This window comes from Rhineura floridana, chromosome 10 (assembly GCF_030035675.1).
Source record: "Rhineura floridana isolate rRhiFlo1 chromosome 10, rRhiFlo1.hap2, whole genome shotgun sequence".
NCBI classification, from domain to species: Eukaryota; Metazoa; Chordata; class Lepidosauria; order Squamata; family Rhineuridae; genus Rhineura; species Rhineura floridana.
Window position 1 is genome coordinate 23,690,079 of NC_084489.1, and position 14,109 is coordinate 23,704,187.

At 40.4% G+C, this 14,109-nt stretch overlaps 1 protein-coding gene across 4 annotated transcripts in view; it reads right to left on the reverse strand.

The window, feature by feature from the left end:
- The window catches only part of LOC133365555 (collagen alpha-6(VI) chain-like), a 106,055-nt gene that overhangs the window by 72,514 nt on the left and 19,432 nt on the right, over positions 1–14,109 (reverse strand). For 3 of the 4 annotated variants that reach the window (XM_061587623.1, XM_061587621.1, XM_061587622.1), the window contains exons 2-7: positions 13,943–14,038; positions 11,765–12,385; positions 8,703–9,314; positions 6,838–7,401; positions 4,276–4,833; positions 2,245–2,820 (exon numbers count right to left, since the gene is read on the reverse strand). In XM_061587623.1, the coding sequence (XP_061443607.1) occupies positions 2,245–2,820; positions 4,276–4,833; positions 6,838–7,401; positions 8,703–9,314; positions 11,765–12,385; positions 13,943–14,038 (3,027 nt within the window). The remainder of the gene's footprint in view (positions 1–2,244; positions 2,821–4,275; positions 4,834–6,837; positions 7,402–8,702; positions 9,315–11,764; positions 12,386–13,942; positions 14,039–14,109) is intronic. The other variant, XM_061587624.1, reaches the window with a different exon arrangement.

Sequence of the window (14,109 nt, forward strand, 5' to 3'; positions counted from 1 at the left end):
ATTATATAGAGCTGGTTACTTGTCATGAATCACCTGAGGCCCCATTCCCCACTTTCCTGAATTTTCCATAATCATTATGCTGTCACGGCAGGACTTTGGGGCAGAGGTCTAGGGCCCCATTAACCAGAATGAGCAGGAAAGCCCTCAAACAAAGGAATACTGGCTCTGAAGTGAATGAAGTAACACACATTAGCACCTAAAAAGGGAGGACTTATGAAACCATTTCATCCAAAGTCTAAAATTATGAAACTCCACCACTGCCCATAATAATTAACAATCAGCTCCTTTGGAAGGATGAAACCTACAGAAAGCGGATACACCCCATGGCTAGAACCAACGTGGAGAAACCTTTGAAGCAGCAACCACACAGCAACCTGAAGGGACCCCTTGGCACATACAGAACTGCCCAGTTGTTGAGGTCTCAGGGTGAGGCTTTCCTGGTTGCACTGCAACCTGTGGAATTCCATCTAGCAGGAGGAGGAGGGCCTTTTTGCTGTGGAGCCTAGCTTATGGGATCATCTCCTCCCTGAAATAAAGTAGGTACCAACTCTGCTGTGTTTTCAGTGTCTCCTGAACATTTTTTCCCCAGGCCTTTGCTGGTCATCGATACCAAGCTATTGACAATTCTCTACTGCTCTTGTTGTCATTTTTACTATATTGATTGGATTTTAATTGTCTGTTTTTACTGTGTTGGTATTTATGTGTTACAAACAACCCTGGGATTTTAAATGAAGGGCAGTACAGATATGTGTTAAATAGATTACTAAAACTACACAGTACATAAATAAAGCTACACAGAGCACAGTATCTCTGTTGAGAAAAGGTGGACTGTAATAGAGAAGAAGGCAGAAAAAGAGAAAGGGTTGCTTGGCTCTGAAACCTATGGACACAATAGGATGAGTATTTTGCCTTATCTAACAACGTAACATATAATCAGTGTCTTCTGGAAAAGTGACATGCAGAACAATCAACCCCCCTCCAAAATTCTAGTAGGAGATTTCAGGTTTTGAATATGGGGCAGGGGGTAGAGAGAACCTCTCTGCTCAAAGAAAATCAGAGTGTGATGGGTTCTATGCTTGGCTTTTCCTTGATATCTTTTATGTACAGAATCTTATTTTTATTTTATTTTGGAAAACCTGTGATTGCCCACCAGTTTCACAGTCCAAATCCACTCTCCCTTCCCCCCCCACTCTCATTTGGGTGCACAGATATAAGGGTAGTATAAGCCTCCAAGAAGGATTGGGTTTGCAATGAAGTTACCCATGTTCAGAAGGTTCCACCTTTTGTACTATACTGAAGACGAAGCTAGATGCAATCTCTGAGCTGCTTTTTCACCTTTTTTTTTTTTAAAGATACAGGTAACCTCCATGCAAAATGTAGTTTGCTCTTGTGGGAGCTTTCTGAGGCAAACTGCTGGCAGACAAAAAGAGATCTCTATTGCATTTTAATAGATCTTGATGAAGATGGCACAGGAAGGCTAGTGGGAAATTATTTCATCACACTTAAGTAAAAGAGGTAATATGCGTTTTGTTTTGCATGTATATAAATCCATGTTGTGATCTGTCATGTTTTCATTATTCTGTGACTGGATTGTACTTATTGGGATTCAAAATATTATCATGTAAAGCTTTTTATTATTATTTATAATTTTAATGTTTTTTGTAAACTGCTTAGAGGTTTTTCACAATTAAGCAGTATGTAATGTTAAATAAAAAAGTCAAAGTTGAAAAAGAATAAAAGGTGATAAAAAGAATATTCAGAAGAAAAGCTAATGAAGGAAAGTAATGCTTCCTAAAAGTTTGTTGTTGTTGTTGACTAGAATAGGACACGGCTAAACAGCTGAAGCTCTGATATCAAAAACAGGAGATCATGGCTATAGGAAGGACTAATATCTAGTACAGGATTGGGGAAACTTTGGCCCTACAAAGGGTGAACTACAACTCCCATCAGCCTCAGCAATGGCCAGGAGTGACATTTGAAGGGCTAAAGGTTTCTATCCCTGATCTAGTATAATTAAAAATGGATATAGTGACATTATCCTCAGGTTAAGTCCCATCCCATTATTTTAAAACTGAAAGAACAATCTTTTGAGAGAAACTGGGAAATTGTCCTGGGCAATCCTCCCATTTCCCCAATGCCTCTGGGATCACTAAATTTACCAACACTACAGATATTATGATAGATTTTCTGTGCCTATTACTGAACAATGCATAAACACAGCAAAAGAGTGAGTCAGTACTTTACCTGGGTTTGAAGTATTGCATAGATGATCTGATAACATTTTGGATATGTATTTTAGTCCGTCAAATGTGTCCACATAGTACTGGTTTTCTTTTGATCCAGCCATAGTAAGAAGCTCATCAGGGTTTGCTTCTTTTATCCCAATGGCAATGATAATAACTCCACTGGCCCTGATGCTCTTTGACACTTCATCAAGTCTTTCTCTATCATGGGATTCGCCATCGGTTATGACCATAAGAATTTGGGGAACACCCCTGCGCTTCCGGCTGCCGTGATTCTTGGTGAACAGAAGTTCTGAATGTTCAAGAGCCTCAGCTGTGTATGTATTACCCCCTAAATGTTGGTCACCCTGGATAGCCTCAATGACTTTTGATTTTGTATTATGCTCATTAAGATAGAACAGAGTTTGTGGATCATCAGAATATTTCAGTGCTCCATACTGAACGTGGTCCCTGCCAACATCAGATTTATTCACTATGCCAATCATGAAGTCCTTCATGAGTCCATAATTTTCAAGACCAATGCTGCCAGAACTATCAATTACAAATACTATATCTAAATGTTCTATCCTTTTGCATTCTGGAAAGCAAATGACAGAAGATACAATCATCATTAATTATTCATATTCAAATACCTTTTTACTCTTAAAAATGCAAATTCACTTCATATTACAAAGTAAAGAATGCACTATTTCTCATTATTGCAATTATGAATGGCTTAGTTGTGGTGGTGCTAATGTTATATTCTATATTTACCCAGAGTCCACAAAGCACGCTTGATGATAGGTGAAGTTTGTTCACCTTCACCAGAAAAAGTTGGTCCAATGTAAGGCTTTCTAAGAACAGTAAAGTAGTTACTGTATGCCAGTTGTTGTATACCAGCTTTCACCATCCTGATGCCCTCCAGATATTTTAGACTACAACCCAAAAACATCTGGAGCATCAGTTGAGGAAGGCTAGTGTATACCTTTTTGCCCCACTGTCTCTTCTGATAATACAGGTTTCTGAAATTCTGCAAAACTTATGGGATGAGTTCACCATTTGCAGGTTAAATTCACCAACTGCAACAGTTTCCTTATTAAAGTGTCCTCAGATCTCTCTCTAAAAAAAGCATAATCTGTCTCCAGCATATGATTCTGTACTCTATTCCATGAAGAAAGATAAAGGAGCCCATAAGTTATAACATAGCACTAGCTTATGCAATGGCTACTTCACTTGAAGTCCACTAACTCCATAGTCCTTTGAATACTTTTAATAACAAAGCTAAGTTTAATAGAGGCAGTATGCTTCTGAAAACCAGTTGCCGGTAACCGCAGGAGGGGAGAGTGCTCTTGTACTCAGATCCTGCTTGTGGACTTCCAATGGGCATCAGATTGGCCACTGTGAGAACAGGATGCTGGATTAGATGGACCACTGGCCTGATCCAGCAGGCTCTTATGTTCTTAATAAAAAAGTGAATAACCATTCTTTAAGATTCATTGATATGGTACATGATAGAATCACATCTATCTGTATACATAAATGTTATTTCAGTGCAGTAAATGATGGCATGGAGGATCATATAATCACAGGAAAATGCAGGAAAATAAATGTGCAGTAGTTAGAAGAGTGCTATGGCTGAATCCGTGAAATCTAGATAGAAAATCAGCACAGACACTTCCTGTATTAGACAGCCTCAGTGATAAAATTGGAATGTAAGCAATCCAACTTAACAAAGCTGTGATGAGGATGACAAGAGATAATTAGATTTTTTGTTTCATATTGGACATTAAAAATATTTCAATAAATGAGCTGGAATAAGACAAAACAATTGTAGATGGGAAAATATTGAGACACAAACACCTCACTAGCAAAACTGCCACAGAATTGGTGGGATGTGGGCATAATGAAATGTAATTTGACTTATATACTCTGAAACAATTTTAAATTATCTTTTTACTGGAAGACAGCATTTGAAAGACTTGCCATTCTACAGTCACAAAACACCCAAACACAGAGTGCATAAGTACCCAAGAATAATATAAACAGTACTTACTCTCATCGGGATTACATATACCGAACATGATGTCATTTTGTATCTGCTTCAGAATATCAAAGTTTTCCACATAAAACACTTTCTCGGGTTTCCCACTGATCTCTTCTAGCTGAGTTTTATTGGCATTAAATACTCCAACTGAGTAGATAGTGATGCCTTTATCTCTCAGGGCTGTGGCTGGAGTTTTTACTTCATCTTGTGCTTCCCCATCTGTGATCAGGATAAGAACTTTGTTGACAGCAGACCGTCCCCCTTTGGCAGGCTCAAAATAATCAGAAACAAATTGCAACGCTGCTCCAGTGAGTGTGGTGGTTCCTATGAGAGACATACTCCCAATAGCCTCAATGATACTGCTTTTTGTTGAGTACTTGTTAAGGGGAAAGCTTTCTTCAGTTGTGCCACTGAATTGGACAGCACCAACACACATTTGGTCTCGGCCAATGTCAGATTTGTTCACAAGTTCCATCATGAATATCTGCATTTTTGCAAAGTCATCAGGGCTTATGCTACCAGAGCTGTCCACTAGGAACATGACATCTGCTTTCATTTCCTTACAGGCTGCAGGAGAAAATTTTTTTTCTCAGATTAAAAGAAATACACTTGAATTAGGCCAAATTCATTCTTTATGTGGTTTCAGTAGAGGTGGAGCAGGAAATAGCACCTCCTTCCCCATGTTAAGTTGCATAGTATCAGACGGAAGCCAAGTTATTTTGGCACCTGAGGCAAGAAATCTCATAAGAACATCTCTCCCTCCTGGGCTGCAATAATAATAAAGTAATAATAAATAGAACTGGCTCACCAGGTGGGGATCAGCTGTTACACTTGCGTACCAGCAGGTGGGTCACTTGCTTACCAGGAGAGAGAGGAGCAAGGTAGCAGAAAGGTTGGTGCAAATGCAAATGCAACAGGCAGAGTAACAGGCTCTGCTGGTATGTTTGCACTCTGTCGACCTCCCTGCCACTCCCAATAAGCAACAACAACCAGCCTGCTTGGAAATTAGTGTAGCGGCTCTGCCCCACCCAGCAAGCTGCTTCTGCTAGTAAATTAATTCACTAACTTTTTTGCCCTTTTGAGACACCCAAAATCAGCTGCCTGAGGTGGCCACCTCACTATATCTAATTATAGGGTTTCAGAAAGAAATGTCTACAACCCAGAGCCATTTAGACATTTCAGGGTGAAGATCAAGCATGGCATATCACCAAGATGCATTTTGGTGATGTGCATGCACAAAAAGTCAGAAAATATGGGAATACAGGAAAGTGTTAATCCTGGTTTATAACTCTGGACTCAAGAACAGATGCTCAATTATAAGTAGCTATGGGATCAATTCACACATCACTATTTTGAAATCCCTCTGCTTATGGTGTAAATCTCCTATCAATAGGACTTAAAAATAGGACAGCTTTTTGAATGGATTGTATCCATGATTATTTATACAGAGGGTACATAGCCTCAAAATAATACCTGAACACACACACACACATACTATAATACATATCATAATTGGTTAATTCATCAATATATCCATTGAGATATTTAGTCAATTCTTTAACACTTCAAAATGATTGACATACCTCATTCTACAGAAAAATCTCTCCTCACTTCTCCAACTTTTATAGATTGGTCTACAGAAGAATAATCTATAGATAAAGTGCATTCACCACCATGTGTGGATAACTCAGATGTGGCTACTTAACATCATATAGCCAAGTTAACTTTCCCACCACATATATATGCAGGGGGATAGGATGGTAGTGATGAAAAGTGCATATGTTTTTCCTATCCCTGCATACATCAGTACAGGAACAATATCAGGTTTGAACCAGCCCTATCCTGTTTTCCCAGTAATTCCCTAATTTTACTCTGTGCTTCTAATTGGAATCCACTATTGTTTATTACCTTTCTGAAAAGAGACAGTAGAGGAAAACCAGTATTCACTTATTCCTTCTCAACTCTCCATCCTAGCTGAGAGCAGAAGTTTTCTGAGATAACAGAAATGTAAAGAGGGTTGGTAGGAGGGAGGATTGTTTAATCTCGGCAAAGCCGCCCCCCCCATTTTCTTCCAACATGCCTTCCCATTTTGGAAATCAGTTGGGGGAACAAAAAAATCTGGGAAGCATTTATACAGAAGGATCAGTGAGTAGGGGAAAGATGAAACTTCCTCTCACCCTTGCCAATTTTTTCCTGAAATTTGTTTTCTTACATTTATATCCCACCTTTCTGCCATCATTTAATGCAAGGCAGTGTTTAGGTGATTCCCAACCATCACCCATCCAGGCATTGATCAGACCCAGACCTACTTAGCTTCAGTAAGGTGGTGGACTCATGTATCTTCAGATCATATTCTGTCCCCTTCACCATAGCATTAGCTTTCTGAAGGGAATACCAGCTTTGGAACCCTGCACTTCCTTTGTAGTACCTAGATGTTTCAACCTGAGAATAAGCTCTGTAATCAATAAATATTCATGAAAACATTGAGGTAAGGCCTTGGGTGTTTGCTTGGCAGCCATGATCTCTGAGAGTCTGTTTACAGAAAGAATTACGAGGGGAATTTCTTTTTACCTTTTTCATTGCATAAGTCTCGAACAACATTGTTTTTAATTTTTTCCAAGAAGTCAAACTGTTGCACAAAGTAAACCCTTGACTCTGAGCCTGTGATCTCAAGCAACTCTTTTCTATTAGCATCTTTCACTCCAATGGCATAAACATTGATCTTTGCATTCCTCAGCATTTCAGCGGGTACCTTCACACTGTCCAGTGCTTCTCCATCTGTCAGCACAATGAGATAGCAGGGCACTTTGCCATCACGCTGTTTTCTCGCCTCTTCAAACAATGGCTGCATGAACTTTAGAGCATCTCCAGTACGCGTTTCATCTCCCGCTGTCTGTTTGATATTATTAATGTCTTTTTCTAAATTGATGTGTGTGGTGTGACAACCAAGTTCAATTTGTAATTTAGGAAAATTTGAATATTTCACAACTCCAAACCGAACATGATCAGGTCCTAGAGTAAACAGCTTAATAAATTCCTTCAGAAAAATCTTCATTTTGTTGAACTCAGTCTCATGAATGCTTGAAGAATCGTCAATGAGAAAATAAATATCAGCCTTTTCTGTTTCCACACATCCTACAACAATATAGAGATTTTATATGTCAGAAGGTCTCAACAGGATGGTGGAGGAGGGGGGATCTGTAGCCCTTCAGATATTGTTGGGCTCAAAGTCCCATCAGTTTCAGCAAGCATGGTCGATGGACAAGCATGATAGGAGTTGTCGTTAGGCAACATTTGGAGGGCCACCAGTTTCCCATCCCCATGACAGATCCAAAAGATAAGCACTGAACTTGCATTAATGTATTGAAAGCCGTGCAGGTAGATAGCCAGAAACAGACAGAGCTTTTGGTATAAAAAGTCTGGTGAGTAGAACGTTAGTAATTAACTTCAGTATGATGCTGAAGAGGGATCTTATTAGGAAGTAAATAAATAGAACTGTTAAGTGGCCCAAACATTTTCTCAGGCAGGTCATCCAAATGTATAATCTGCAAACTAGTAAACTGAGTAGTAAATTGACAATATAATCCTATGCTCGATTTATGCCAGTTAGAGAGCCTTAAAATTCCAAAAAAAGTCCCACACACTGGCAGATCTTGGACATTTGCTGGCTCAAGAAACCAGAGCAAGTGTTACATTATGTTGGCATAACCCAACACTTGCTGGCGGAGGAAGCAGAAAAGTGTTGGGTAAGCAGTGGGACTCAGTCAGAATCCTCAACTCTTTTACACAACTCTTTTACACTTCCACCCTTTATGCCAGGCTCACATTATGCTCTCCACAGAGGAGGTGCAAGTCAAAATACTCTCACCGAACTCAATTGAAAGCTAAAAAGCCAGTGCCCTGAACTTTCTCTGCTCTGCCCTTGTAGCCATGACCAAGCAGAGGATCCTGACTAATTATGCATCCAGCATAGGACACCCACAGCAGTATATATAACAGGGAGCCCATAACTTCGATTAGAGGGCTCAAAACAGAGGGCTATATCCCTCTGGCCTCTTAGAGCATGCATGGGGCAACTTTGGTGATGGGAGCAATGGAGAAAGGGCACTTTGCAGAAAAAGACCAAGATTATGATTATATTTGTATACTTCACATGAATTATGTAGTTGCAAAGCTTACAACAACCCTGTAAGGAAAGTCAGTATTATTATGCCACATGCAGCAGATGGGAAGACTAAGACTGAAAGAATGTGGCTTGCCTAAGGCTAGCTACAAAATTCATGGCAGCGGCAAGATCCTTCTATGTGTTAAGAAGTTAAAAAAGAAAATATGTACATAGATTGTTGTTAGACCTGAGTAGCCTGCAAAAAACAAAAACAAAGATCAGAAAGACTGAAGCAGGGACTGTGCTCACTGCATTATATCAATAGCTTTACCTGATTTGAGCTGTGCTCGTCTTTCAGATTGGACATAGAGCTTGTATTCTATTTCATTGAAAAGCTTTTTTTGAAAAATGGTGGCCAGACTTGGCAGGTCAGAGAATCTGGTCAATTTCATAATATTCTGTACTGGTGGATGTGATACTATCTGTGTTAACTGATTGGCATCTGCTCTTTCAATGCCTATGGCAAATACTGTCACACCAGCCCTGCTAATGAGAGTAGCTGCACCTCTTATATCATCATCTGAGGGTCTGTGGGTGATGATGGTGGCTACTTGTTCTGCTCCTTGAGTCTTTCTGCTTCTGGAAAAAACACTCTTTGTAGTAATATTAATGGCAGCACCCAAATTAGCTTTCCCTTCTTTAGCGGAAAAGCTCTGAATTTTCCGCAGAAGATCATTTTTCTCTGTTTCATCTCCCAGAAAAGTCAATACTTTTGGCTCAGTGCTGTATGTCACTAGGCCAATTCTTACGCATGCTTCATTCACATCGAGAGAGTTTACTGTGTCTTGCAAGAATGTTCTGATATATTCAGAGTTTGCGCGAGAAACACCTTCATCCACCACAAATACAATGTCCGCAATGGAATCACCAAGGCACACTGCAGCTAGAAGGAAATAAAATAACACAATATTAGTCATCGTGCCCTTTAATAAAGTTTTTCAAGTGCATACATAATGTTCTACAATCATTAGCCTGCATACTCACCTTCTTCTCCTGAACTGCTTTGAGAACTTGTATAGCAACGAGCCATAGGAATTGTCTACAGCTGAGCAGGACTGCAGCGAAGAGGGAAAGAGACAATGATAAGGATAGGATGAAGCAAAGGGATTCAAGGAAGGAGGAATGGAGGAAGAAGGAACCAAGAGCAGGACAGTGAGGCAAGAACAACTGGTGGAGTGAGGCACAAAGGAAGGAAGGAGAGGTCAACAGAATGTGGTGGAGGAAACGGGAATCTGAAAGGATTGCTGAAGGAAATACTGATCAAGGGAAAGGAAGATAGTGCAAAGCAATTGGGGAACCGGGAATGGAATTTGAGACCAGAACTCACTCAACCACGGCCCAACTGTAGGGCCATTTTTGCAGATTGTAACATGTAGTTTTACAATGTAGAATTGTTTTAAAAGTGCCGGTTTTATTTCTCTTTTAATATAATAAAAATAGATAGGCATCTTGCCTGTGTTTTAATAATGCATCCAAAAAACAACCCACTCCTGTTCTGTTAATTAGCATCCTGATGGCAACAAAGAGCTGGATTTAGTCAGTGGTGACCAGACTATTGGACAGAGCAGAGCTTGGAAAAGTTACCTTTTTGAACTACAACTCCCATCAGCCCAGTCCAGTGGCCATGCTGGCTGGGGCTGATGGAAGTTGTAACTTTAAAAAGTATCTTTTCCAAGCTCTGGGACACAGTCACATTTCCAAGCTAATGTGTGAGAAAGGGTTCTGAATCATGAATCTGCTTTTCACCATATGCCGTAATGTTCAAAGCCCCCCTCAGTCAACCTTGTATCAGTGAGATCAGTGTCACTGAAGCATTGCTTCTGGTCTTCTAAGGAAGAGCTAAGTGAGTTGTGTACTGCCTTTTAAAGAGGCAAGTCTAGGAAGCCTCAGGCTAGCAGGCTATGCAAAGAGATATAGAAGAAAACACTTTCACTTTGGGATGCAAAGTCTGAGAGAGAGGCTGTGGGCTTGGGTCTACAGCACGACAAAAAGACCTTGGCAATTCTGGCCAAGCTGATCAGTAATTGAGCTGTTATTCTGTTAAGTTGCTTCTGTTCCTCTTGTAAGTCAAATATTGTTTCTCTCTGTTTCTACGTTTTAACAGATAATTGGCAAAACATATACAAAAAGAGGATTGTTTTCCATATACAGAAAGAAGATGTTTTAGCTTTTTCACATTCAGTTCATAACAGGCTTGCTAATGATGTGGCCATGTCAACCTGATACCTATTTGGGCATGGATTCAGCAGCCACTGCACAGGAACCCACACAGAAACACAGGGGTTGCCAACCTGGCACCTACAGGTGCCAGATGCCCACAAGAACTTTTTATGGTGCCCAGTTCCTACTCAGTTCCTGTGTTCATGTACTCAGCCTTTCCTACATCAAGCACTACCCCCTTATACATGCCCACTTTTCTTAGGATGCCAGGTTTGGATGGCCACCCTCCCATCTGTTCTGAACAAAGGAGCAGTACAAAGAGGTTCTCTCTGAGTGAGCATGGCAGTAGCTGATGTAGGTGCCTTTCTCCCCATTGGTGAAGTGGCCATTGGGGGGCATTCCAACACCATCTTGTGGCCTTGACTCATTTTCTGCTATTTTAGATGTTGCAGCCTTGTGCGCTGCCCCTATGGCTGCCATTTTGTGTTGTGCCACATCCTTGCAGCAGTTATTTTGTGATATGCCATGCTCCCACAGCAGCTGCTTTGTGACTGGTACCCACAGCACTTTTTCCAAAATTCCAAATGTGCTTACTGGCCCAAAAGGGTTGGTGACCCCTAGGAGCAGATCTGGCAGATGTGATATAAGTTAAATAAATAGATGACAAGTTAAATAAATGTATGGGTGCAGTTAATATCATTTTTTTTACCTATGGGGAAGTGTTTAACTCTCTCTCTCTCTCTCTCTCTCTCTCTCTCTCTCTCTCTCTCTCTCTCTCTCTCTCTCACTCACTCACTCACTCACTCACTCACTCACTCACTCACTCACACACACACACACAGAAAGAGAGCGAGAGCGAGCACTGCTTTTTGCTACAGGAAGGAATCTGCCATTGGTGTTAATTGCACTTTTTCTCCCAGGAGAAACAGCTTGGGGGCAATTTTCAACCACAGTGCAGGAAGAAAAGTTTAACTTCTTCCCCCACATACATGGTGCAGCCAAAATCATTATCCCCCTGCTTGCAGCTTATTTTTTAAAATACTAACATGACACATTATATGTATTTATGCCTTTAATGTATCATTTGGTTTGGCCCTGAGGATGTTTTGAGGGGGCTTTCTGACTAACTAAACAGCCCATGTTTTTGAGATTCTACTATATTGTTTTCTTTACCTTCTGCGGTTTTATTACGAACTCTGTCTTTTACACTTGGCGGAGCAGGCGTTGTGAGGTCTGTCCTACTGTCCATTTGAATAGCAGCTCCAATGACTTCAGACATGTTTTGAGAAAACATTAGGAGTTCCTTTGGTGTATCAAAATGATAGTAGAATGGGTGTGTAGCCACTGATTGCACCTCTTGAAGAGGTGCAACCTGCGTTCCTAAAGCTATGATTTTTATTCCATCACCGTGCAATCTTTTTGCAGGTTCTTCAACATCATCATCTGACTCTCCCGAAGTTGTTACCACCACAATTTGGTTTCTGTCTTTTCTTGGTATTTTGAAAAAAGTCTCATGGACTTTTTGCAGGGCATTCCCTGTTCTTAAAGGTCCACCTCTGAATAAAAAGCTCTTTTTGAGGTGGTTCAACATGGGGTTCTTGGCTTTATGGTCATCCAACTGGAATTCAATGTGCACATCATCACTGTATTGCACAAGTGCAACACGATACTTGTTTGGGCCTATTGGGAGACTGCTGATGATTCTGTTAACAAAAGATTTCACTGAGGGAAAAGCCCTTCTCCCAAGGGCATTAGAGCTGTCAATCAAAAGGACAACATCTGTAGACTCAGAAGCTGCAAAAGCGGAAAATGAAAAGTTAGTGCATAAGCTTATCACTGTTATACACAGACAATAAATATAAAGTGGAACTGTTTAGCTAAATATACGCAGGGGGGATATGCAAATTATATAGTAATCCAGACAAGACAAAAGTACTGCTGGTCAAGGGAAAAACTGCATCAGGGATGGGGTTGCAACCTATTCCAATGGGGTTGCACTCCCCTTGAAGGAGCAGGTCGGCAGTTTGGGAGTCCTCCTGGATCCTGCCTTGCTCCTTGACTATCAGGTGGCTGCAGTAGCCAGGAGTGCTTTTGGCCAACTCAAACTGGTCTACCAGCTGCGTCCATTCCTGGAGGCAATTGACTTGGCCACAGTGACACATGCATGGTGACATCGAGGCTTGATTACTGTAACACACTCTTTGTGGGGCTGCCTTTGAAAAAGGTTCAGAAATTGCAGTTGGTTCAAAATGCAGCAGCCAGAATGTTAACTGGAGCACGGTGCAGGGAGCATATCTCCCCTGTGCTTTATCGACTCCACCGGCTCCCAGTTTGTTTCCGGGCCCAATTCAAAGTGCTGGTTCTGACCTTTAAAGCCCTAAATGGCCTTGGACCAATGTACCTGAGGGACCGCTTACGCCCATATGTACCTGCCCGGGATTTAAGATCATCTGCCTCTGGTCTCCTCTGCGTGCCTGGAGTGAAAGATGTTAGATTGACAGGCACGTGGGAGAGAGCTTTTTCAGCTCTGGCCCCCAAGCTTTGGAACACCCTACCCCAAGAAGTTCGCTCTGCTCCCTCCCTGTTGGTTTTCCAGAGACTTCTGAAAACGATCTTGTTCTGGAGGGACTGAAGGTAGAGCCTGACACTGATTTTATGCCTTCTGCATTACATTTTACCTTTGTAGTCTCTTTAGTACCAATCCCTATATATATGTATATGTATATGTATACATATTTTATTTTTGTAAGCTGCCCTGAGTGTCCTATTATAGGGTAGAAGGGCGGGATAGAAATATTTTAAATAAATAAATAAAATAAATAGTTATAATAAATTTTCTTTTATTTGTTAATGTTCTCTAATGTCATATATATATAAATATATATTGAACTTGTGACCTCAGTTTATTAAGCTTTGTTTTTATTTACACTGAAATGGTTTCATTCTTTCTTGTAAACTGCTTTGGAAATATGACCGAAGGGCAATGTAAAAATACCTTAAATTAATAAATGCATAGAACTATACAGCATCTATTATATTTCCCTGTGATCACACTTTGTCCTAATTTACACAACAAACAAACAAAGGCAGCTTAGGTTTGTCTACTTCTGTCACAGGATCAAACCCCTGAATCCTTGTCTCACGAAAAATGATTTAATACTAACAATAACGATGATAATGTCATCAACACACATGGAGTTTCACATTCAACTCTGCTCCAAAATAAACCACCAAATGTCTACTGCAAAGGAGCTTTCAGTCTAAATTACTATCACACTATAAGAATGACTATTAAAATTACTATGACTATGAAAAATGATGTGATATGTTTTTAAAAGGATACTGAAGTACCAGGTTTCTGTGCTATAGAAGTCTGTGTCCCAAGAATGAACAGCAGCAAAGTCAGAAACATCTTCAGTTTGTGCACAGATGCTCCAGGAAATAAATCTGGGGGAAGAAACCATTATCATTATTTTTTACCGATAGTGTCACTTTTTAATAGATTCAGATTAAAATTG